Source organism: Takifugu flavidus, chromosome 1 (genome assembly GCF_003711565.1).
Source record: "Takifugu flavidus isolate HTHZ2018 chromosome 1, ASM371156v2, whole genome shotgun sequence".
In the NCBI taxonomy this organism is placed as follows: domain Eukaryota; kingdom Metazoa; phylum Chordata; class Actinopteri; order Tetraodontiformes; family Tetraodontidae; genus Takifugu; species Takifugu flavidus.
In genome coordinates this window covers 2,948,340-2,972,438 of record NC_079520.1, presented here as the reverse complement: position 1 = coordinate 2,972,438, position 24,099 = coordinate 2,948,340, and the positions used below count along the sequence as shown (strand labels likewise).

Genomic DNA, 24,099 nt, shown 5'->3' with positions numbered 1-24,099 from the left:
TAGGAACAATATCTGCCTTATATATTGCATGTTGATGGGATCCAAATGTTATCGAACATAATTTATGGTCGGTTTAATCTTTTGTGTGGAGATGTTTGCAATGTTTCTGTATTATTGCATTAAAAAGACTAAACAGAGAAAATTAGAACCTGAGCGGTCAAAACCTCATCAGGATTCTGTCAAAGCATTTAAATGTCGCCTGTTTGTGGTTATTTGTTCTTTAATCGTGAGCGGCAGGTTTGTGGGACATTAATGGGAACAAACATCAGGAACACCGATTGTTCACCATCTGATGTGTTTTAATGGACCCGAGCACAAACGCCGAAAGGCCAAGAAATAAATGTGAACATTTGTCCTGCAGAAACCCCCCCTGAGGGCTGTTCTCACCTTTTCTGTGTTTCCAGGAAGCCTTTACCTGTGAAATCCCATTTCTGTACCCAGCCTGAGGAACCAGCATCAGGACCCAGGATGGTTCCTCACTGAAAGTCCCCACAAGTGCAGAGAAACTCAGAAACTGGGGCTTTATTTCCAGAGGTGGAAGCTGCTCTGCTCAGCTTTGATATTCAGATGTGACAGGTGCCTCACGCAGGTCTCAGAGCAGCTCCCGACGACACCGGGACACTTCTACCGGGAAAGCTCCTCCAGCTCTGAGCCACCGAACACGGGTGACATGGAGGGGATGAAAGAACGGGTGCTGGGGTGGTGGAAAACAGCCCCCAGCTGAGGAAACATCAGGCATTAGTCAACACTGATGCTCTCAATCAGATCCAAGTCGAGCTTCCACTTACTGGTTGAGGATCCGGCCGCTTCGGCGCCATCGAGGCTCCAACAGCTGCGTTTATGTCCAACATCTGGCTCAATGCTGGCGGATGATTATGGTCGCGTTAATCTGCAGGAATCTGGGGGGGGGACAAGAGCAGCCGTAACATTTTCAGAGGTTTATCCAGGATTAAGCTGCAGAAGGGAAACTTTAACTCGCTTCACCAGTTAGCTTCTCTGGGAAGGCGGGAGGTTGATGGTCGAGGCCCCGCTGCTGCCAGTCCGAGCTGCGTTTGATATGTTTTATACCACTAATTCATATGAACATACATAATGTTTAATGGCCATACATCAAAGGCCATTATGTATATTTCATGAGTGCTTCTCATGATCCGTTAGCCCGTAATCGTCTGCTAGCGCCTGCAGAAGCTGCAGTAAATGCGTGTTCATGGGAGGTGTCGTCGCCCACGTAACTCTGTGTGGTAGAAATCTCTTATATCCTGGCAGCATCTGCTCTCATAGACCGTGCACGGACGCAGTTTCCTCCACACACACACGCCCGCGCACGTGAGGCCCGCAGCACGTTAGCACTGATTAGCATCTGTGCATCCATGCTGCTGTTGCACTTGGCTGGTTTGTCCATGCAGTTTTTAGCTGATTTCAGCAGACAAATGTGTTTGGGGCCGCAGCGATTATGTTAGAAACGGCCAATTAGGCTCCACTCTGCCGTCGTCCTGACGACGCATCGCCTCAGACCACCACAGACCTCCAGCCTCCTTTCATGAACTTTATTTCTGTCCCAGCTGGAGCTTTACCTCCTCCAAAAAATGGAATTTCCCAATTCTGGACACATTAAGGGCTGATGTCGATGAGTTTGTTTTTCTTATTCTTGATTTTCTTGTTTTAAATCTGCTCGGTGCCGATTTGTTGAGAGCTCTAATGCTGACTCGGTTGTTCTGCAGCAGCAGATGTCGAGCCAAAACCACCATCTGTCCACCAAATCACCTCCATAGGTAATAAAGCATTCGTCTGATTCAATGAAACAACATTTGCTTTGATTAGAAATATCTGGAGTAAACGTCTGGACAGCCAAGTTAGCGTTGTGATTGGAAAATCCTGGACTCTTAAAACATTCAAGATTCAAGATTCAAGATTTACTTTATTCATCCCCGTAGGGAAACTGAATTGTAGTAGCAGCCTAACGTGGATTAATATAACTGTAGACTCGGTTTTGTATTTACAAAGTATAGAAACAGAATGAATAAATACAAATAAGATTAGAACGTTATAAGCATATATATATAAATATTATAACCATTATAAGCATATATATATATAAATATTATAACCATTATAAGCATATATACATAAATATAGAATAAAATAGAAATAAACATGACACAGTTATTGTTATTGGCTGGATTAGGATGAGTTATACAGTCTGATGGCGGACGGCAGGAATGACTTCCTGTAGCGTTCCTTAGAGCAGCGAGGCTGCAGGAGTCTGCTGCTGAAGCTGCTCCTCAGTTTGTCCACTGTGTTATGGGGGGGGGGGGGGGGGGGGATATTGTCCATGATTGTCCGCAGTTTCAACACCATCCTGTCCCTCACCACCTCGTCCAAGTTTGCAAGATTACAGCCAACAACAGACCCTGCCTTTTAATGAGTTTGTTGAGTCTGTTAGCATCCTTAGCTTTAATGCCTGCACCCCAGCACACTGCAGCAAAGAAGATGGTGCTAGCCATGACAGACTGGTAGAACATGTGGAGCATCCTGCTGCAAACACTGAAGGACCTGAGTCTCCTGAGGAAATAGAGTCTGCTCATGGCCTTCTTGTAAACAGCATCGGTGTTTATGGACCACTCCAGTTTATTGTCCAGCTGGACACCCAGGAACCTGTAAGATGAGACTATTTCCACATCTTTCCCACTAATGCAGACTGGGGAGGGTGGGGACTTGCTTTTTCTGAAATCCACCACCATCTCCTTCATCTTGGTCACATTGAGCTGCAGAAGGTTCTCCCTGCTCCACCTGACAAAACGCTCCACAAGGTCCCTGTATTCATCCTCCTGTCCATTCTCCACACACCCGACTATGACTGGGTCATCCGAGTGCTTCTGGAGGTGAGATGTCTCAGAGTGGTACTGGAAGTCAGCTGTGTAGGTGGTGAACAGGAAGGGGGGGAGAGCACAATTCCCTGGGGAGCTCCTGTGTTGCTCATCAGGGGGACACACAGCGGTCGGACACAAAACATGTCTTTGATTTAAAAATAATTTATTTCCCTTTATTGAATTTAATTCTTTCCAGTATCAACATCAAATAATAATTTGTAAAAAAAAAAAAAAAAATGCTGCTTAACTGCTGTTTTTTGAGGATTTATAGTCGTAAAAGACAAACTTTCAACTTTTCGCGATTCTTTGTGTTGCAGTACTAAACTCTCCCCACTAGAGGTCACTGTTGTTCCTCCGGATCGGTCATGGGGTTTCCTATATTCCAGGAAGTTAAACACTTCCGGATTCCGTCAAACTAAAATAACGAACATTTCCGCATACTTCCGGTTGAGGATTTCTTTCAAAATAATTGTAGACAGAAACTGGCTCCATGTTGAAATGAAAGGGTCGAGTCTTTCAAATAGACATTTATTTTGAAAAAGACCGGAACCGTCTTTTATGATAACAAAGCCTCGTGACAGCCTTAAGCGCTTTACCTGTGACTTCCCCAGTGTTTGGAGGTTTCAGGTGAGCATAATTTATTAACTTCCAGCGATATTTTGTAAAATAAGACAAGTCTCAACTTGTGAGTGTTTATCTTTGAAACCCAGTGCGACAGTGATGCACTTTTGTCTGCGTTTACACTTAAAATGACACAGCGAGAAGCTTTTATTTGACTTATTGCGTTTTAAGAGTTGTTCTAGGAACGACAGGTTTTAGTTTTTTTTCTCTTTGATATGTATGTTATGTTATATATGTATATTCTGTCCCGCGACATTGATGCAGACACAGTTAATGTTCGTCTCATTTTACTTTTTTTATTTTTGGACGATTTTAATGTTGCTGACGTCATCGCCATGGCCGGGTATAAATGACAGGAAAAGTGTGTGTGTGTGTGTGTGTGTGTGTGTGTGTGTGTGTGTGTGTGTGTGTGTGTGTGTGTTCACAGTCATGGGCGTGTTTAAAAACTGCTCCGTGCTGGTGGAACTGAAAACTTTGTCCATCAAGGAGAAGAGAAGTTTGAAATCAGCCATTACAGACAACGGAGGCAACATTTGCTTTGTGGTCAATAAGCAGGTCAGAGGTCACAGCTTGTCTTCGCGCCTCCTCAGACAAATATGTGGTCGGATCGGATAGATATCAGATATCGGAGCCCGGCTTGTGAGTTCTGCCCACTTTTCCCACAGTGCTCTCTGATCCTGGCCAGCGACGTGTCCAGCCTGAGCACCAACAGGCTGCGCAGCATCCAGAAGTACCAGACGCCGGTGGTGGGGGTGGATTACGTTTCCAGCTGCCTGCAGAGCGGCGTTCTTCTCCCCGTGGACGGATACAGGCTGGACGCCTCCTCTCCCCCTGTCACCAAAAGTAACCTTTTAACCTTAGATCTCGGCCCGTTCTTGGCTGTTTATCTGTAGGATTCGCAGGGTAGACGGAGGAATTCAGCCTGGGCAGGTTCGGTTCTGTCTGATAAAAGGTTCTGTTTGGGCTCCAGGTGTGTCGACCTGCGTTTGCCCCGTCAGGTTTCACCCTCCTGAGCAGTGGCCCTGTGTTAACAGTGTCGCCGCCACCTCATTCAACACTTCTGTGTGTTTCAGCGCCGGTCAAAGCGGACGCAGAACCGCGCCGGGACCCGGTGACGCCCGTGGTGGGGAGGAGTCCGGCACCAACCACGTGGGAACAGAGCGGAGATGTTCTGGGAAAGTTCAGGTGTGGCTCCTCGCCCTGGTCTTGGTCTGGCCGCGGGGACCAGGAACGTCAACCTTCCCGGTTTTTCTGCCTCTGATTCCTGAGAAATCCGAGATTGAATTCATGATTTATTCTGTTTGACAGAGTTTATAGCGGAGATGATTCTGACCTTCCGCCCTTTCCAGACCATTTCCAAGTGGCCAAGTACTCCATCTTTGAGAAGGTAAAGCCGCCACGTGTTTTCACTCCTGCTGACGCTGCCGGTTCTTAAACATCCCAATCTGCAGCCCAACAGCAGCTCCTGGTGCGTGCTGGAGCTGCAGAGCCTCAGGGAGGAGGGGGGGCGGACGTACCGCGTGGCCCGGTACTGGAAGGACGAAGCGGGAGCCGAGGTTTGGCCCTTTCTGTAGTAACGCCCCTCATGTTGTCGTGGCAATGTGCTCCCAGTTGAGCTTCAGAAGGATCTTCAGAGGCGTGAAAAGCCCCTTTTGCCCCAAATGAGTCTCTGTGCCGACAGGAGGCTGCAGCCAAAGACACGCTGGTCTTTCTGGCCACCTCAGAGGAGGCGCTGGAGGTCTACACGTACCTGAGAGAGGCCCTGATCCAGACCGGGCTGCAGCAGAGACGGAGCGGCTCTGCCCAGGCTCAGGACCTGGGCTCTGCCCCCCTCCGGCAGGTTTGCTGCTCATTAGCCCCCGCTGTGTCCAAATGTGCCGGTCGGCTGCTGATGGGCGCGTATCTGCTCCGTTTGACCGGCAGCTGCTGCTGGAGGAGAAGCTGAACGCCGGGACCTTGACGCAGGAAGTGGGGGCCTTCGTCGAGCTGCTGTGGGCGGAGGCCACCGGTCGCCTCGGCGACATCCTCGCGGTGCCGGTGGAGAAGCTCAGCCTCAACGACGTAAGCGCCGCTCCTCAGTTAGAGCCCGTCGGTCGCCGCGACGACCTCCTAATCCTGTTTCCCGCAGGTGAGCAGGGCGGAAGGGTTGCTGCTCCAGGCTCACAGGAAGCTGCGGGAGACGGCGCTCAAAGAGGCCGCGTCCCTCCTGGAGGAGGCTCAAGCCCTGATGCCCTTCAGGGAGCATCGGTCCGAGGGTCTCCAGTCGGTGTCTCAGAAGCTGGACGTCTGTCAGGTAGCCCTGAACACAGGGGGCGCTGTGGCTGCCCAGCAGGGGGCGCTGTGGCTGCCCAGCAGGGGGCGCAGCTTTGACCCTGGCTGTTGTTCAGTTAATCAGGGACGTCCTGAACGTGAGCGAGATGACTCTGAGGAGCGCCGCTCCTTCCTGCCTGGGGAAGTACCGCGCCCTCCGCTGCAGCGTCGAGGCCGTTCCCGCGGACAGCTCGGAGTTCCTGGACGTGGCGGCTCAGCTGCGGCACAGGTAGCCTAGCGTCCCCTGAACGTCGAACCCGCTCGGCTCCGATACCAGAGCGCGCTCTTGCTTTTCTCTGCCCCGCAGCCAGGTCCAGATCCAGCAGGTCCTGCGCGTCTGCCGCGGCGTGGAGCTTCAGACCTTCAAGGCCGACGTGGGGAACGTCAAGCCCCTCCTCCACTCATCCAAGCCCAGCAACTTCGTGGGACTTCTGTCCCGGTGAGTTCCCCGAAATCACCCAGAACCCCTCGAGGAAAAGCAGCTTCTTACTGTCCCGATGCTACAGTGGTCTCCTGATGCCTCGCGTGGGTGTGGAGCATCATGGGATAAAGAGGACCGACGTGGGCAACCTGGGCAGTGGGATCTACTTCAGCGACGCCTTTAGGTCAGTAGTCCGTCTGGGGTATTTCCCCACTACTACTACCCTCCTGATTAAGGCTGGCTCTGTGCCCCCGCAGCACCAGTTTGAAGTACTCGCAGCCCAGCGCCACCGACGGCTCGCGGCTGCTCCTGGTGTGTGATGTGGCGCTGGGACAGTGCAAGGACGTCTCTCAGAGAGACCCGACCCTGACCGAGGCCCCGCAGGGATTCCACAGCGTGCATGGCGTTCGCGGCACCCCCGCCGCTCCCTCTGAGTTTGAGGTGGGAGCGTTGGCGCGCTCGTGCGCAGGTTTACGGCCGTGCGTTGTAGTCACACGTTCCTTCTGCTGCAGGATGATGAGTACGTGGTGTACAGTCCAGACCAGGTGAGGCTGAAGTACGTGGTCCAGTTCTGCATGGAGGGGGACCGGCTGAAGGAGTTCAGCCCCACCATCAGCACCACTGCTGAGCCCTGTCTGCCCTCTACTGTTCAAGGTGAGAACTGCACCCCCGTAGAACAACCCAGGTCTTTTTCTACCAGGTTATTTATCACACCTGGGGTTAGCAAGGGATGCTCTGCTAACAGCAATCGTGTGTCTGTCTGTCCAGAGCTGCGCTCGGAGGACGTGGAGGTCGTCAAAGACCCTCTGGAGGACGTGAAGTCCGGGCTGTTGGACAGCTCCGGTCAGCAGATCCCTCTGCAGGCCGTCCACGTCAAGTGCAAACTGATGGATCTGCTGTGTCAGGTGCTTGGAGAGCCCAGTAGGGGCAGTTAAATCGCCAAGAGGGGTGGTAAACTTAAACCTGACTCGGATCTGACTCGTGTCTGGTCTGACTCTTCTTTCAGGTCATCGTTTTCCAAAAATACACCAATGACAGGCCGGTTCCCATCGAGGCCAAGTACGTGTTCCCGCTGAGTGACTCGGCGGCAGTTTGTGGATTTGAGGCTTTCATCAACGGGAAGCACGTGGTGGGGCAGGTACGGGCGGTTCCCGCTGCCGTGGCCGCAGCGAGGAGCAGCTCTCTGACGTGTGTTTGGACCACAGGTGAAGGAGAAAGAGGCGGCTCGCAGAGAGTACAGGCAGGCCGTGGAGAGAGGCCACGGGGCCTACCTGATGGACCAGGACGCTCCTGTACGAACGCCCTCCACACGCCAGCGCCTCACCAACCGCTTCCTCTTCTGGTCATGGCTCTATTTTGTCTCTCCGCAGGACGTGTTCACCATCAGCGTCGGCAACCTGCCGCCCGCCGCGAGCGTCCTCATCAAGGTGACCTTTGTGTCCGAGCTGATGGTCAAGGACGGGAGCGTCCTCTTCTCTCTGCCGGGGAGCGTGGCGCCCTGGCAGGAGAGCGCGGCGCTCAACCAGACCACACAGGTGAGAGACGGCCGGTGGAATGTCCTCAGTCTGGACAGGAAGTCCCGTTGGGTGACCCATCGCATCTCTTTTCCCTGGTTTTGGATCCATTTTTTGAATGTTAGCAGAAGGTTTTACGTGTTCTCCATCCGCCGCCAGGTGACGATGGAGAAGGTGTGCGTGGCCGACGACGCGGCAGGTTCAAGGTGAGCTCGGCCCGTCGGATGTTTCAGCGCCAGTTTTGTTGCCCAGTTAAACAAGCTGGTGGTTTTTAGAGAGTTCAGCCTGGACGCGTCGGTGCAGATGCCCAACCAGATCAGCAGCCTGGGCTGCATCACTCACCGCGTGAAGATCAAGGTAACTGGATCCCTTCATGGACGAGCCTGTTGCAGACGGAGGTTCCACTGAGACCACGTTGTTGCTCTGATCCTTCAGAGGACCGACTGTAAAGCAGTGGTGAGCGTCCTGCCTGGACAGGTCCTGGGTCCAGAAGGGTTCCAGCTGTCCGTCCGTCTGGCTGAGGTCCACCTGCCCAGGATGTGGGTGGAGAAACACCCAGAGAAGGAGAGCCAGGTCAGTGTGGGCACCTCTCACCTCCACCGTGGTTCTTGTTTTGTTAAAGCACCTACTCTCTTTCTCCATGTCTGTCTCTGTCTCTCTCTGTCTCTCTCTCCATGTCTGTCTCTATCTGTCTCTGTCTCTCTCTCCATGTCTGTCTCTATCTGTCTCTGTCTCTCTCTCCTTCTCTCTGTCTGTCGCTTTCTGTCTCTCTCTCCTTCTCTCTGTCTCTCTCTCCATGTCTGTCTCTGTCTTTCTCTCCATGTCTGTCTCTGTCTCTCTCTGTCTCTCTCTCCATGTCTGTCTCTCTCTGTCTCTGTCTCCTTCTCTCTGTCTCTCTCCTTCTATCTGTCTCTCTCTGTCTCTCTCTCCATGTCTGTCTCTATCTGTCTCTGTCTCCTCTCTCCATGTCTCTCTCCATGTCTCTCTCCATGTCTGTCTCTGTCTCTCTCCATGTCTGTCTGTCTCTCTCCATGTCTGTCTCTGTCTCCTTCTCTCTGTCTCTGTCTCTCTCTCCTTCTCTCTGTCTCCTTCTCTCTGTCTCTCTCCTTCTCTCTGTCTCTGTCTCTGTCTCTCTGTCTCCCCTCCAGGCCTGCATGTTGGTTTTCTACCCAGACTTTGACATCAGCTCCGGGTCACCGTCGTCCAACGAAGTGGTCCTCCTGCTGGACACATCTGAGTCCATGGGAGACGTCCTCCAAGCGGTCCAGGAAATCGCCCTGCGGGTCCTCAAGGCCCTCCACCGCGACCTCAAAGTCAACATTATTTTATTTGGCACAGGTCAGTTTGATCTGTTCTGTTTGTTCTAATGTTCTGAGGACAACAGGAAGTTCAAGTCAGGACGTCGGACTGTCTGGTAGTTTTATAGTGTCGCCTCTTATTAAAATGGAATAAATCTTGCTTGATCGAGGTCGTATTTTTCTTCCTTTCCCTTGATTTTATCCATCAGATCATTCTGAAGCTTTTCTGACAGCGCAGCCGCTCGGTGACGTTTATGAAGAAGCCAAGAGCTTCATCAAAGTAAGTTATGCTTTATTTTTCACAGCCAATCTTACTCTGAGCTGCAGACTTAAAGCTTTTCACCCCAATCACAAGCCCCACGTCAGCTAAAAAACTGCACAGACGATAAAAGGAACGCAGGAAATCTCCCAAAAACAAACATTTTTCCACCCAAATGTTGAACAGTTCCTCACATTTTCCTTCTGACATTCATGCAGAACCTCAGTGTGACAAGGCTGAGCTGTTTTGTGCCGCTCTTTACTGTGTGAAAGTTCTGCTGAGGTATTTTGACGTCCTTGAAGGCAGCACCGTGACGCCTCTCTTCCTCTCACCAGCGCTTCACTCCAGTAGGGGGCAGCACCGAGCTGTGGCGGCCCCTGCGGGCCCTCGGCCTGCTGCCTCCTTCCCGGGGCATCAGAAACCTGCTGCTGCTGTCTGACGGTCACATCCAGAACCCCGAGCTGACCCTGCAGCTGCTCCGGGACGGCGTGCAGCACAGCCGCCTCTTCGCCTGCGGTCTCAGGTCTGCACGGGTCCTTTCGGACCTCGTCGCGCCACCGCGGTAAAAACCGCTGTGCGTGACGATGTTTACCGGGCTCTTGTGTTTGTTCTCTCAGTCCGACAGCCAATCGCCACATGCTGAGGGCGCTGGCCCAGGCCGGGGGCGGAGCCTTCGAATTCTTCGACACAAAAACTAAACACACCTGGACCGAAAAGGTGAGCCGGCCCCCTTTAGGTGCCGCCCTCGCACATCCTCATCCCCCGCCATCGCGTTCACACGCCTCTCCTTTGGCGACAGGCGGCGCGGCAGGTGAAGCGAATGGCAGCTCCCGGCTGCAGCTCGGTGTCGGTAAAGTGGCAGCAGTTCAGCCCCACGGCGCCCCCTCCTGTCCAAGCCCCCCAGCAGCTGCACGCTCTGTTCAGCGACTGCCACACCCTGGTCTACGGCTTCGTGCCACACTGCACTCAGGTGTGTAGGTTTGTTTTAATGAGGACACCGCGACGCCCTCAGGTGGCTCCCAGGCAGAATTCCAACATTTAGCCGTTAATATTAGCCCGGAAGTCCTGAATTCCTCAGGAGAAGGTGCCCCTTTCACTTCCATTCATCATCTGCTATATTCTGCAGGCCACCCTCTGTGGAAACCTGAGTGGTAAAGAGCTCCAGACCATGGTGTCCACCAGCGAGCTGCAGAAGACCAGGGGCACGGTGAGCCGCCGCCCTTCAGCGCCCCCCTTTGGTCACTAACGGAAAAACACCCTCTTCATCTGTTTGTGTGTCCAGTTCCTGCACAAGCTGACGGCCAGAGCCGTCATCCAGGACTACGAAGATGGAAACCTGGACGCGGACGAAGCCCAACACGAGGTGGGCAAAGGCCAGACGTCCCGGTTCAGAAAGCCCGCCTGAGATCCCGAGGAGTTTAACTTCCCTCTTTCCCCCCAGGGAAAGAAAGCGGAGCTGAGGGAGTTTATCGTCGGCTTGAGCAAAGAGTTTTCCATCCTGAGTCAGTTCACCAGCTTCGTGGCCATCGAGGAAAGGGTCTGTAATCTGCGCTCAGTAGACCCGCTGGGGTTTCTCGCACCCAATGTTCTGTCTTCTTTTGTTAGGGCTCAGCCCAGGAAGAAGGCTTCACGGATATTCCAAAGCTGATTGCAGAGGAAGATGTGGATTTTCTGCCATATATCAGCTGGAGCTCTCCTCAGACTGCTGCAGGCCAGGAAGAAGAGGAGGTGGAGGGAGCTGTATATGAAGTGGACTCATCAGAGCTCCTCATGGGCCTGACAATTGATTGTTCCATTCAGTGTGGTGGTGGCTTTGATTTTGACGCCAATTTCCTGATGGATGATTTTGACTTTGAAAGTGAAACTGGTTTTGCTGGTTTTGGAGCCATCCAACATTCTCCAACTGCATCTTCTGCTCCTCCACCACCTCCTCCTGGTGCTCCCCACCCTCCTATTTCTCGCAGGTTACAATTTGAATGTGCTTCTTTGGCTTCTCCCCTTATCCGTGCTCGTCGGCGTCGAGATTTTAGTCTGTGTTTGGAAACTGAGCATCCTGTTGGTGCTTCTCTTCCTCTTTTTTCTGATACCATGCTAGACAGTTTTATAGCAAAGACAGTTTCCACTCCTCCTCCTCCCCCTCCTGCTGCTGCTCCAATCCGTGCTCCTCCTCTTCCTCCTCATGCTGGTGCTCTTCCTCCTGTTGATGCTCCTCTTCCTCCTGTTCAAGGTGCTCTTTTTGATTTTGCACCCCCTCCACCTCCCCATCCTGCTGCTGCTCCTCCATTCCGTGGTGCTCCTCTTCCTTCTCTTGCTGGTGCTCTTCCTCCTGCTGCTCCTCCATTCCGTGGTGCTCCTCTTCTTCCTGTTGATGCTCCTCTTCCTCCTGTTCCTGGTGCTCTTTTTAATTTTGCACCCCCTCCACCTCCCCCTCCTGCTGCTGCTGCTCCATTCCGTGGTGCTCCTCTTCCTCCTGTTGCTGATGTTGATGTCATACTAGGCAGTTTGAGAGCAAGAGCAGTTTCCTCTCCTCCTCCTTCTCCTCCTCCTCTGCTGAGATCTGGAGGTCAACCATTTGGGAGGAGGAAAAGCGGATCACCAATAAGGATGGAACAACAACAGGCCATGTTCTATTCTTATGAATCTATGACCTCTGAGGATTCTTCTGCAGCACCTCTGCTCAAGCATAAATGCCCTGGTGAGCCTTTACGAGATCGCAGACTTGAAGGTTCCTCTGCTACCCGATACACGCTCCACGCTGCCAAGAAAAGGTTGAGAGCTCAGCCGTTCCCACGTGATCGAGCCATTCGGTGCCATCATTTCAGGTCTGGGGGGGTGTCTGAGGGGGTGGTGGACTGGGTAAAGATCTTCCAGATGCAGCATTTGGTATGAAAAACCCGAGTATCATCCACTTTAAAAGCAAAAGCCGGCTGTTTCTTTCCTTCGTTGTTCCTGACGCCTCCACGCTCTCTGGGCTGCAGGATGGCTACTGGGAATTAACCCCCGAACTGGGAACACTCCTAAATTTCAACGCTGACCTTTTTGCCAACGTTTTCCTGAAGAGCAAAGGCATCGATTCCCTGGGTGAGAACCGCTGGACTCTGCTGGTACTTTGATGGTGGTACTTTGGTTCCGCCCAGTGGTGTTGAAACCGCCCCCGTGTGCTGTGTGTCCTGCAGGGTCGAGGGCCCGTGCTGACATCCTGAGGCTCGTGGCGACTCTCCTGGTTCTGCAGATGATGAGGGTGGAGAAGCTGGAAGAGGGCACGCTGCTCCGGACCCTCTTCTCCCTGGTCGAGTCCTCTCGGCACAGGTCAGAATGAAAACTGGAACACAGCGGCGCCGTGAGCCTTCGGAGCTAACGCCCCTTTGTACCATGTGACTTGTTGCAGGAGCGCGCGCTGGAAGCAGGTGAAGAGAGCGGTGGACTGGGTTTGCTGGGCTGACCGGCAGTATCCCTGCATCTGCAGCCGCCTGGAGTTTGGTCGGAGCTGGGAGTCGTCCACCCGTCAGCTGCTGGGCTTCGACGTCACCCACCATTCCTCCCCTCTCAACCAGCTGGAACTGCGTCTGAGCCCAGTCCCTTTACTGGCCTCCTGAGGCAGCAGGAGGACACCAGTACACCAGAGTCATGGTTCTGATCGACTCTTTAAACATAAAACCCTTGCTTGTGCCATTTCTTGGTAATCATCTACTACAGTGATCCCTCGCTATATCGCGTTTCATCTTTCGCGGCTTCGCTGCTTCACGGATTTTTTTTGCGAGTCGTTCATTGCAGTTCTCAAATATAATCGAAAGTTGGCATATCCGTTTATAAAAATCTTCTTGCTCAGAAAGAGCGCCAACAACTACCCATAACAATGGGCCAGATTCACGAAGCGTTCTTACGAACAAATTTGTTCTTAAGTCCCACTTACGAACAGTTGACGAAGATTGTGGCATTCACCAATTTCTTCTTATCCTGGATTTATTCGTAGGTAAGAACAAATCCTACGAACACTCAGGAGTACTCTTGCGCACATTTCAGTGCCGACATGTTGGCATGGTTGTGTTTTCTTCTCTTGTGCAGTTCAATAAAATTCAATATTACAATGATAATTCTGTCATATTTATTTATTTGTTTATTTCCTATTTTTGGTGATTTACGGAGAATTTTAAAATTACGTAAATGTGCCAATGACTTAACATTAATCAACCAAATTGGAAACCATGCCAAAACTGTCTTTTTATTTGATTTTATCTTGATTTATTTTATTAGGGGATCGAGGATATGCCCTGGCTCCCTGGTTGTTGACACCACTGACCAACCCTCAGACTCCACAGGAGTTTTATTCAATCAGATGCATGCGCGCAGTCGCTCCACCATTGAACGCACCATCGGCATGTTAAAGGGGCGCTGGATGTGTTTGGACACAGAGCCACAACCCCGTGAGGATGTGCGTCCTGACGCAATGATGGGGCCAGACTGCAGGCACGCGGTTCACGTTCGAGCGCGATTAATTGCCCGTTTGTGAATAAAATGCATTATTGTCACAATCCGAGCACAGCTTTTACACGTTTATTTTTTTTACATTCTCGTTGATTTCTTTAAGCGTGTTGGCTATAGTCATCAGGGTTGAGGCAATTTTATCAAGCGTGTTAGCCATCCTTTCTTGATTGTTCAACACAGCGTCAGAAATCAGGCGTGGAGAGGCAAGCTTTGGGCATTTGGCTTTGGGCATTTGGCTGCTTTTTGCTCTGTCTACAGGGTCCTGCTGCAGTTCCTTTTATGGGCATTAGTGGGCGGTGACTTATGCTAATCGTATGTTAATTAGACTCACCTGGCACGCGCTTTCAACTTACGAACAGATGGCATTCATCAATCTAAGAACACAGCTGCGAACAATTCTGGGGCTTACGAACGCGTTGATGAATCCGACGTGGGGTTTTCTTAAAAAACTTCTTAATAACAACTTAAGAGAGAATCTTAGAAGATTCTTAAGAACATATTGGTGAATCTGGCCCAATGTTTCCAACCTTGTATTACTATATTAAAATTATTGTTTTAAACAAATTTTGGGCTTTAAAACAGGTTTTGATTTTTGGTTTCATTCTATAGTACAGTATTGCATTGTAAAATAATTAAAAAAAATAAAGCTGACTACTTCACGGATTTCACTTTTCGCGTGTTATTTTTGGAACGCAACTCCCGCGATAAACGAGGGATCACTGTACTCCAAATATCTGGAGCCAAAGTATCTCTGCCGCCCCCTGGTGGTCTAGAGCAACATGGCACCGTTTGGTTTTTAAATATATCGGCGTGAATTTTAAATCCTGGCATTATAGGATTTAAAAAGCATTCTTTCCATCTAAATCCACAAGTTTGCAGAGTTCCGAGGTCCATGGCGTCGTTCCCAGTAAAGCATCAACACTTTTATCCCACCTGTTTTACTTTTTTAACCTTATTTTACACATGGTTTATAAGCAGCTTTGGCAAATCTTTTAAAATAATGACTTGTATCCAAGGATGTTTTTTAGCCTCCTCACGTGTTTTACTACCCAGCTCTTCATTTATCATCATTTTTGTCGCTGCGCCTAAAGAATAAGTTGAAAATATTTCTGTGAGCGTTGTTGTTTTCTCCTCTGGGATTGTTCATCTCTGCGAAGCTTCATTCTGACTTGATTAAAGCGGCCATGTTCTCCAACACTGGTTCTCACGTCTCTTCCTGAACATTTGACCACTGAGTTTTTAGACTGTGAGAGAGGCTGCAGCGCCTCCTTCACAGCTTCACGTGGGTGGTCGACGGTGGGTGTTTCTGTGGTATTTCAAGTCGACGACTTCCTCAGATGCTGTCGTGCAGCTGTTCAGAGGTGAAGCGGCCGCTCAGCCATGGAAGAGATTTACAGCAACATCAACAATCTCAAATCGGTGCAGCCGGACCCTCCTGCGCCCCGCCAAGGTGAGCCGGGGCAGCCTGACGGAGGCCTGAACCACTGTTGTCTTTCCTCTGATCTTGTCTGCCTTCAGGCTCCCGGAGCTCCGAGAGCAGCCTGAGCTGGTACCTTCTTCCCTGTCTGGGCCTGCTGAGTCTGGCTCTGCTGACCGGACTGGTGGTCGTCGGCGTCCTCCGTGAGTCTGGTTCCCGTCCGCTTTCACAGGCTTTTACCTTAAAAAATAAATTCAGCAAACTTTTTGGACGTAAGCAGAACAGTTCTCGGGGGAGGTTCTCAGTGTGGCGCTGCAACCAGCCAGCAGGAGGCATCGAGGTGCTTCTTTACTGCTGAATGGATGAGCAAAAGGTCACTTCAGCTAGAATTCTGTTTCAGTCCAACGTCTTTTTCTGTAAAATGGTGGTTTTGCTGTTCTTGTAGTGTCCTGGCTGTTGTGAAGCTGTGGTTTAACAACGTCCCCGCCCTGTTACAGCACCTTCCATAAGTGCGGGTGTGTGTGTGTGTGCGCTCTGCTCTCTGCTCTCAGTTCACCTCTCGACTACCGAACTCGCCGCCATCAGAACCAACCTGTCTGAACTCGCCGCCACCAGAACCAACCTGTCTGAACTCGCCGCCATCAGAACCAACCTGTCTGAACTCGCCGCCACCAGAACCTACCTGTCTGAGCGCCTCCTCACCTGTGCTGGCGAGTTTCTTCAGGTGTCCAAGGAGAGAGCCCTGCTGAACGCCAGCCTGGCCAACAGGACAGAGGAGCTGGACAGGCTGCGTGAGTGTGTGTCCTCTGTCCGTCTGCACCGTCGCCACAACCTGTGGGGAAGCTTCCCGAGCTCCTGTATGACGAGGGTTTTATACGGAGAAACCTCGAGATGGGGAGGACCGCTCCTGAGAAGGGAGAGAGGAGGGAAAAAAGTGTTGATTTACGAGTAAAACCTTCAGCTTTAGTCATCTGAGCACTCTTTAGCTTCAGTCCTTCCCCTCCTTTCACTGAAGGAAGGTTTTGTTATTTACGTGCTGTATCTGTATCTGTCAGTTCCTGGCTGATGTGGAAAACATGCTAGCACCCACAGAGGGAGACCCACATCAGTATTTCCTATCAAATGAGATGAAACCTTGAAACGTCACTTTCCTCCTGCTCTACAGGTACTGGCATGAAAATCAGCCGGACAATGGGAACAACGACCCAACATGGGGCGAAGAGGACTGTGCACACTTGCGCATCGCTGACACAACCTGGGAAGCAAACTGGAACGATATCTCGTGTAACAAATCTCAATTTATTCTTCAGCTAGCTTAGCGCCATCTCACACCTGTTCCATATGTTTCCTGCTCTTTTGTCATCAGCTTGTGATAGATGTCCTGTTTTTTTCCTGTATAAGCAACGTCTAACGAGGATGTGCTCCGGCTCCCGATTGATCTTCTAACGTGCTCCATGAGGCTAAACTCCTACTTTCCTCTTTGAAAATAACTGGACTCTAGGCCATTTGTTTTGCTATACTGTGTTATGAGGTCATCAGAGAAGAATGTGTTTACTTAACCCCGAGACACTGAGGGCAGAGGCAGTCCTCCTAGACTGCAAGGGGGCAGGAGCGGTCCTCCAGGAGACACGGAACAGGAACGGCCCTCCAGGACAACAGGAACACTGGAACAGGAGCATTGACAACAGGAACAGTCCTCCTGGACCGCAGGGGGATCGGGAGGCAGCGTCCGCCCGTCCCAGGTCCATCGGCGAGTCCCCACACCAGACGCAGTCCCCCTGGACTGCTGGGACTCGGGAGTCCGGCGCGACACGCTCCCCGCATGAAACAAGCTGGTGGTTTTTAGAGAGTTCAGCCTGGACGCGTCGGTGCAGATGCCCAACCAGATCAGCAGCCTGGGCTGCATCACTCACCGCGTGAAGATCAAGGTAACTGGATCCCTTCATGGACGAGCCTGTTGCAGACGGAGGTTCCACTGAGACCACATTGTTGCTCTGATCCTTCAGAGGACCGACTGTAAAGCAGTGGTGAGCGTCCTGCCTGGACAAGTCCTGGGTCCAGAACGGTTCCAGCTGTCCATCCATCTGGCAGAGGTCCACCTGCCCAGGATGTGGGGGCAAAACACCCAGAGAAGGAGAGCCAGGTCAGTGTGGGCACCTTTCACCTCCACCGTGGTTCTTGTTTTGTTAAAGCACCTACTCTCTTTCTCCATGTCTGTCTCTGTCTCTCTCTCCTTCTCTCTGTCTCTGTCTCTATCTGTCTCTGTCTCTCTCTGTCTGTCTGTCTCTCTCTCAGTGGAGCGCGTGGAGCTGAGAGCGTTCTCGTTCTGAGAATTTTTCAAACTTTTGCGAGGTTTCGGCCTATGTTGTTCGGTTAATTGTTGGTTTATTAGGTTGGTTAGTTGTTGGTGGTGTTTTTTGTGTGTTTTGTTGGGGGTTTGAGGTTTGTGTCAGGTGGAATCAGCCAGGTTTGTCTGGCTGGTTGGCGTCTGACGCCGGGAGCGGGGATCTCTCCCGGTTAACGCGGAGACATGGCGTTAAGGTGGGGACCGCGTCTCTGTATACCGTGGAGGAGGTAGCCCTCGCTGTGGGGGAGAAAATCGGACATGGGTCCATGAAGTCGGCCGCCCGAATGAACGGGGCGGTGTTGTTGTTTGTGGACAAGGTGGAGCAGGCGAACCGGCTGGTGGAGACGGGGATCAGCGTTGGCGGGAGATTCGAGGCGGTGCTGCCGCTGACGCAGCCCTCCACCCGGATCACCCTGTCCAACGTACCCCCCTTCATCAGCGATGAGTTCCTGGCCAGGGAACTCGCCAGGTTCGGGAAGATTGCCTCGCCTATAAGGAAGGTTCTGTCGGAGTGCAAGTCCCCATTGCTAAAGCACGTCGTGTCTCATAGGAGACAACTTTATATGATATTAAATAATCGGGCGGAGGAGCTGAACGTGCGCTTCCACATTAAGGTGGAAGAATTTGATTACATGTTATACGCGTCCTCCTCCATCATGAAGTGCTTCGGCTGTGGTGAGGAGGGTCATTTAATTAGAGCCTGTCCGGGCCGGGCCGGCTCGGTGCCGGTCGGTTCCGAAGGGCGGGAGTCCGGGCGGACCCGGGGGGGCCACTGCGGCAGGACCAGAGGAGAGTATCGGGAGATGTGGACAGGAGAAGGCAGGTGAGAAGGTGGTGAGTGAGGGTCAGGTGAGTGAGCCTGATGGTGCACTGGTGGGTGTGGTGGCTCAGGTAAGTGAAGGTGGTGAGAGACAGGTTGGTGAAGGTGGTGAGAGACAGGTTGGTGAAGGTGGCGAGGGACAGGTAGGTGAAGGTGGCGAGGGACAGGTAGGTGAAGGTGGTGAGGGACAGGTGCATGACGGTGTTGAGTTGATGGAACAGGAGGCTGCGTGGACTCTTGTTCCACAAAAACGCCCAAAAAGGAAAGATGAACTGGCGGAGGTGGGCGCGAAGGCCAGTTGGTTGCCCGGGAAAAGAGTATTCTGGAAACCTGAGCTCGCTGAGAGCAGTGATGGGGAAGAATGTGTGTCTGATGAGAGCGAGCTCTCACACACACAGAAATCCGGAACCTTCGATGAAGCCCATACACAGCAAAAATGATTAAGAGTTTCCACGCGGAAACAAAAAACTTAAAAGGGGTTAAAGATGAACAGTACTTCCCCAAGAAACAGTTATTTTACACATCTGTCAGACATCATCTTAGAAATAAACTGGAGTCAGATTTTACTGACCAGGAAGTTTTTAGATTAAGAAAATTGATTTTAAAAGTTAAAAGAGAGTTGTGTAATTGAGGTTTTGTTCAGTGTGGCGCCTTTTTTAGTGTTTTAATAGCCATCCTAGACCGTAGTTTTAGACCCCTCACTTTTTAATGAATAATTTTAAGGTGGGAAGTTTAAATATTAATGGGGCTAGAGAAACAAGAAAGAGGGCCAAAGCATATGAAACGGCTAAGAGCAAAAGAATAGATGTTTTATTTTTACAAGAGACCCACAGCAGTGACAGCAATGAGACCGACTGGAGGAGAGAGTGGGGGGGGGGGGTTTAAGCCACAGCACTACGGTCAGTGCAGGGGTGGGCATCCTCTTCTCCAGGTCTTTTAACCCAGTTGCTGTCACAGTGGAGCACGTCGTTCAGGGACGCTGCCTTTTAGTTAAAGCTGCTTTTAGTCACCTCACGGTTGTTTTTATTAATATTTATGCTCCCAACAATGGTGCAGAGAGGAAGCTCTTTTTAGAGAAAATCAACAACGTTTTAAACTATCTTAGCTCGTCTGATTTGTTGATTTTAGGGGGGGATTTTAATTGTACAGAAGATCACGTTTTAGATCGAAATCACATAGAACCGCATCCAGTTTCCCAGCAGGTTCTGAGGCAGCTGGTCCGCTCCCATGGTCTGGTGGACGTGTGGAGAAGGATGCATGCGAGCCACAGACAGTTCACATGGTCCCACATCAGAGACGACACCATCTCTTTGGCTCGCCTCGACCGCTTTTACTGTTGTAAACACCATTTTAGTACTTTTAAAAAGTGTGATATTTTACCAGTGGGTTTTACAGATCACTCTTTGCTTTTAGGCTGCGTGCTAGTTAGGGACATTCGCCCTAAAAGCGCCTACTGGCATTTTAATTCAACTCTGACTGCCGACAGAGGTTTTAAGGAGGCTTTTAGTTACTTTTGGGCTGGTTTTAGGCAGAGGAAGAAGGATTTTACCAGTCTAAGACAGTGGTGGGACCATGGCAAAGTTCAGATCAGGTTGTTGTGTCAGCAGCACACTCTCAGTGTCACCCGCTACATCACCAGATCAATCGTCAAAGCTCTGGAGACCGAGATTGTGGAACTGGAGCAGTTTTGTGAGTCCAGAGGAGATCGAGGGTGTTTGGAGGCCCTCAAGACCAAAAAGATGGCCTTGGCCAACCTGCTAGACACTAAGGTACAAGGTGCGCTAGTGCGGTCCCGGATCCAAGACATCGCAGAGATGGATACCCCCTCGACATTCTTCTTTGGCCTGGAGAGGAAGCGTGGGCAGAGCAGGGTCATCCACTCCCTACTATCGGAGGAAGGACTGGAGCTGATGGAGCCGGAGCAGATCCGGAGGAGGGCGGTGGACTTTTACTCCTCATTGTTCAGGAGTGAGTATAAGGAGAACAATGAACTGTTCGAGGAATACTGCTCTGGACTGCCCCAGGTGCCAGAAGAGGCCAATGGTCAGCTGGAACGCCCCCTGTCTGTCCCGGAGGTGTATGCTGCTCTTCAGAGCATGCAGAGCCTGAAGGCTCCGGGCATCGACGGACTGGGGGTGGACTTCTACAAGGCATTCTGGAGCATCGTGGGGCAAGACCTCCTGGACGTCCTCAATGAAAGTCTTCACTCTGGCTCCCTGCCGCTGTCCTGCAGGACGGCAGTAATTGCCCTCCTACCAAAGAAGGGGAACCTGCAGGACATCGAGAACTGGCGCTGTTTCCCTGCTCTGCTCGGACTACAAAATCCTCTCCAAGCCTTGGCCACCCGGCTGAGGGAGGCCATGGAACACGTCATCCACCGGGACCAGACGTACTGTGTGCCCGGCAGGTCAATGGTGGATAGCATCCACCTCATTCGGGACATTTTGGAAGTCTCCAGTTCATTGGGAACGCAGGTTGGTCTCCTTTCCTTAGACCAAGAAAAGGCCTTCGACCGTGTTGAACACAGCTTTCTGTGGAGAACCATGGAGAGGTTTGGGTTCAGCGCTGTTCTGATAGCCATGATCAAGGTCTTGTATCGTGACATTGAGAGTGTCCTGAAGTTCAACGGTGGCTTGTGTGCTCCTTTTAGGGTGAATAGAGGTGTCCGTCAGGGCTGCGCCCTGTCGGGGATGCTCTATGCGCTCTCCCTGGAACCCCTCCTGATCAAAATACGTGCAAATGTTCAGGGTTTGGTTTTATCGGGTTTTACTGGAAACTTGGTTTTATCTGCTTATGCTGACGATGTCATTGTTTTTACTAGAGATCAGCAGGACATCAACATTTTAAATCGCATAACGGACAGGTTTTCCATGGTGTCGGCGGCGAGGGTAAACTGGGGAAAGAGCGAAGCCCTTGCTGTCGGCAACTGGGGTGGGGGTGACTCTCTGCACTGGCTTTTAAAGGAGCCGTTAGTCTGTGGTGGCAGACTGGACGTCTGCAGCAGTGCCACCCCTGGGCTGAAGGAGGCCCTGATCCGAATGAGGATGGTGACACTGGAGCAGCTGGTGGCGGCAGCGGGACCAGAGCTAACCGATGCCCAGGCTGTGAGCTCGGCGCTGGGGGTCCGGTCGGTCCGACTGATCCAGAGGAGCTTGGGCCTCTGGAAACACAGACTGTCGACAAAGGAGAAGGGTCTCCTCCTCCTTCACGGGAGAGGAGAGGCTGAGACTGACCCCATGGACGATTTCCCTCCTGAACTCCACCTGCACCCGGACCTCCTGGACCTCGGGAGTCCTCTCCTGGATGGCTGTGGCTCAGGATCCCTTCACAGCATGGACAGGAGGATTTCATACGCCAACATTGTGAAGGCACTCAACAAAGACAAACTGAAAAACAGAGAGGTGACAGTATGGAAGGACAGGCTGGGGGGACAGAGTCCTCAGTGGAGGACTCTCTACAAGCCTCCTCTCAAGAAGAGGACTGGTGACCTCCAATGGAGGATTTTGCATGGAGCCATCGCCACCAGTGCCTTCCTGGCGATTTTAAATCTGAACACTCTAAGCAACTGTCCTTTCTGACCCTGCAGCTGCTCAGGGACGGCGTGCAGCACCGCCGCCTCTTCGCCTGCGGTCTCAGGTCTGCACGGGTCCTTTCAGACCTCGTCGCGCCACCGCGGTAAAAACCGCTGTGCGTGACGATGTTTACTGGGTTACTTACTGGTGCTCTTCCTCCTGTTGCTCCTCCTCCCCCTCCTCCTGCTGCTCCTCCTCATTCCGTGGTGCTCCTCCTCCCCCTCCTGCTTCTCCTCCATTCCGTGCTCCTCCTCTTCCTCCTCATGCTGGTGCTCTTCCTCCTGTTGATGCTCCTCTTCCTCCTGTTCCCGGTGCTCTTTTAATTTTGCATCCCTCCACCTCCCCCTCCTGCTGCTGCTGCTCCATTCCGTGGTGCTCCTCCTTCCTCCTGTTGCTGATGTTGATGTCATACTAGGCAGTTTGAGAGCATGTGCAGTTTCCTCTCCTCCTCCTCCTCCTCTGCTGAGATCTGGAGGTCAACCATTTGGGAGGAGGAAAAGAGAATCACTAATAAGGATGGAACAACAACAGGCCATGTTCTATTCTTATGAACGTATGACCTCTGAGGATTCTTCTGCAGCACCTCTGCTCAAGCATAAATGCCCTGGTGAGCCTTTACGAGATCACAGACTTGAAGGTTCCTCTGCTACCCGACACGCGCTCTACGCTGCCAAGAAAAGGTTGAGAGCTCAGCCGTTCCCATGTGATGGAGCCATTCGGTGAGTTCCCAAACAGCCGCTCGTGTTTATAAGTGTAAGAAAAGCTGACATTGACAGACGCCGTCATTTCAGGTCTGGGGGGGTGTCTGAGGGGGTGGTGGACTGGGTAAAGATCTTCCAGATGCAGCATTTGGTATGAAAAACCCAAGTAGTATCCACTTTAAAAGCAAAAGCCGGCTGTTTCTTTCCTTCGTTGTTCCTGACGCCTCCACGCTCTCTGGGCTGCAGGATGGCTACTGGGAATTAACCCCCGAACTGGGAACACTCCTAAATTTCAACACTGACCTTTTTGGTCGTTTTCCTGAAGAGCAAAGGCATCGATTCCCTGGGTGAGAACCGCTGGACTCTGCTGGTACTTTGATGGTGGTACTTTGGTTCCGCCCAGTGGTGTTGAAACCGCCCCCGTGTGCTGTGTGTCCTGCAGGGTCGAGGGCCCGTGCTGACATCCTGAGGCTCGTGGCGACTCTCCTGGTTCTGCAGATGATGAGGGTGGAGAAGCTGGAAGAGGGCACGCTGCTCCGGACCCTCTTCTCCCTGGTCGAGTCCTCTCGGCACAGGTCAGAATGAAAACTGGAACACAGCGGCGCCGTGAGCCTTCGGAGCTAACGCCCCTTTGTACCATGTGACTTGTTGTTGCAGGAGCGCGCGCTGGAAGCAGGTGAAGAGAGCGGTGGACTGGGTTTGCTGGGCTGACCGGCAGTATCTCTGCATCTGCAGCCGCCTGGAGTTTGGTCGGAGCTGCGAGTCGTCCACCCGTCAGCTGCTGGCGTCACCCACCATTTCTCCCCTCTCAACCAGCTGAAACTGCGTCTGAGCCCAGTCCCTTTACTGGCCTCCTGAGGCAGCAGGAGGACACCAGTACACCAGAGTCATGGTTCTGATCGACTCTTTAAACATAAAACCCTCGCTTGCGTTATTTCTTGGTAATCATCTACTACTCCAAATATCTGGAGCCAAAGTATCTCTGCCGCCCCCTGGTGGTCCAGAGCAACATGGCACCGTTTGGTTTTTAAATATATCGGCGTGAATTTTAAATCCTGGCATTATAAGATTTAAAAAGCATTCTTTCCATCTAAATCCACAAGTTTGCAGAGTTCCGAGGTCCATGGCGTCGTTCCCAGTAAAGCATCAACACTTTTATCCCACCTGTTTTACTTTTTTAACCTTATTTTACACATGGTTTATAAGCAGCTTTGGCAAATCTTTTAAAATAATGACTCAGCTTGTATCCAAGGATGTTTTTTTAGCCTCCTCACGTGTTTTATTACCCAGCTCTTCATTTATCATCATTTTTGTCGCTGCGCCTAAAGAATAAGTTGAAAATATTTCTGTGAGCGTTGTTGTTTTCTCCTCTGGGATTGTTCATCTCTGCGAAGCTTCATTCTGGCTTGATTAAAGCGGCCATGTTCTCCAACACTGGTTCTCACGTCTCTTCCTGAACATTTG

General features: G+C 51.6%; 2 protein-coding genes across 3 annotated transcripts; both read left to right on the top strand.

Annotated features, from left to right (window-relative positions):
• Positions 1–3,431: 3,431 nt before the first annotated feature.
• On the top strand, positions 3,432–24,067 carry LOC130534074 (protein mono-ADP-ribosyltransferase PARP4-like). 2 transcript variants are annotated; one of them, XR_008952792.1, is made up of 34 exons: positions 3,432–3,497; positions 3,919–4,046; positions 4,157–4,334; positions 4,565–4,676; positions 4,800–4,878; positions 4,943–5,047; positions 5,173–5,331; positions 5,415–5,552; positions 5,620–5,784; positions 5,879–6,030; positions 6,109–6,240; positions 6,308–6,406; positions 6,480–6,663; positions 6,735–6,876; positions 6,991–7,127; positions 7,229–7,360; positions 7,428–7,514; positions 7,593–7,757; positions 7,896–7,942; positions 8,012–8,093; positions 8,172–8,309; positions 8,885–9,074; positions 9,244–9,314; positions 9,629–9,816; positions 9,911–10,010; positions 10,093–10,263; positions 10,420–10,500; positions 10,576–10,656; positions 10,735–10,830; positions 10,899–12,100; positions 22,726–22,786; positions 22,882–22,982; positions 23,078–23,210; positions 23,293–24,067. XR_008952792.1 is itself a non-coding variant. In XM_057047952.1 (33 exons), exons 2-33 carry the CDS (start codon positions 3,921–3,923, stop codon positions 12,887–12,889), a joined length of 5,259 nt encoding a protein of 1,752 aa, XP_056903932.1. In that variant the 5' UTR covers positions 3,432–3,497; positions 3,919–3,920; the 3' UTR covers positions 12,890–13,830. The 2 variants fall into 2 exon arrangements, 1 of the variants encoding a protein (XP_056903932.1); XM_057047952.1 differs by lacking the exons at positions 22,726–22,786; positions 22,882–22,982; positions 23,078–23,210; positions 23,293–24,067 and adding exons at positions 12,272–12,374; positions 12,470–12,602; positions 12,682–13,830 and having other exon boundaries at positions 10,899–12,176.
• Positions 16,991–17,626, top strand: LOC130534141 (protein mono-ADP-ribosyltransferase PARP4-like). Its single transcript, XM_057048072.1, has 3 exons — positions 16,991–17,123; positions 17,202–17,338; positions 17,491–17,626. Exons 1-3 carry the CDS (start codon positions 17,070–17,072, stop codon positions 17,570–17,572), a joined length of 273 nt encoding a protein of 90 aa, XP_056904052.1. The 5' UTR covers positions 16,991–17,069; the 3' UTR covers positions 17,573–17,626.
• Positions 24,068–24,099: the final 32 nt, after the last annotated feature.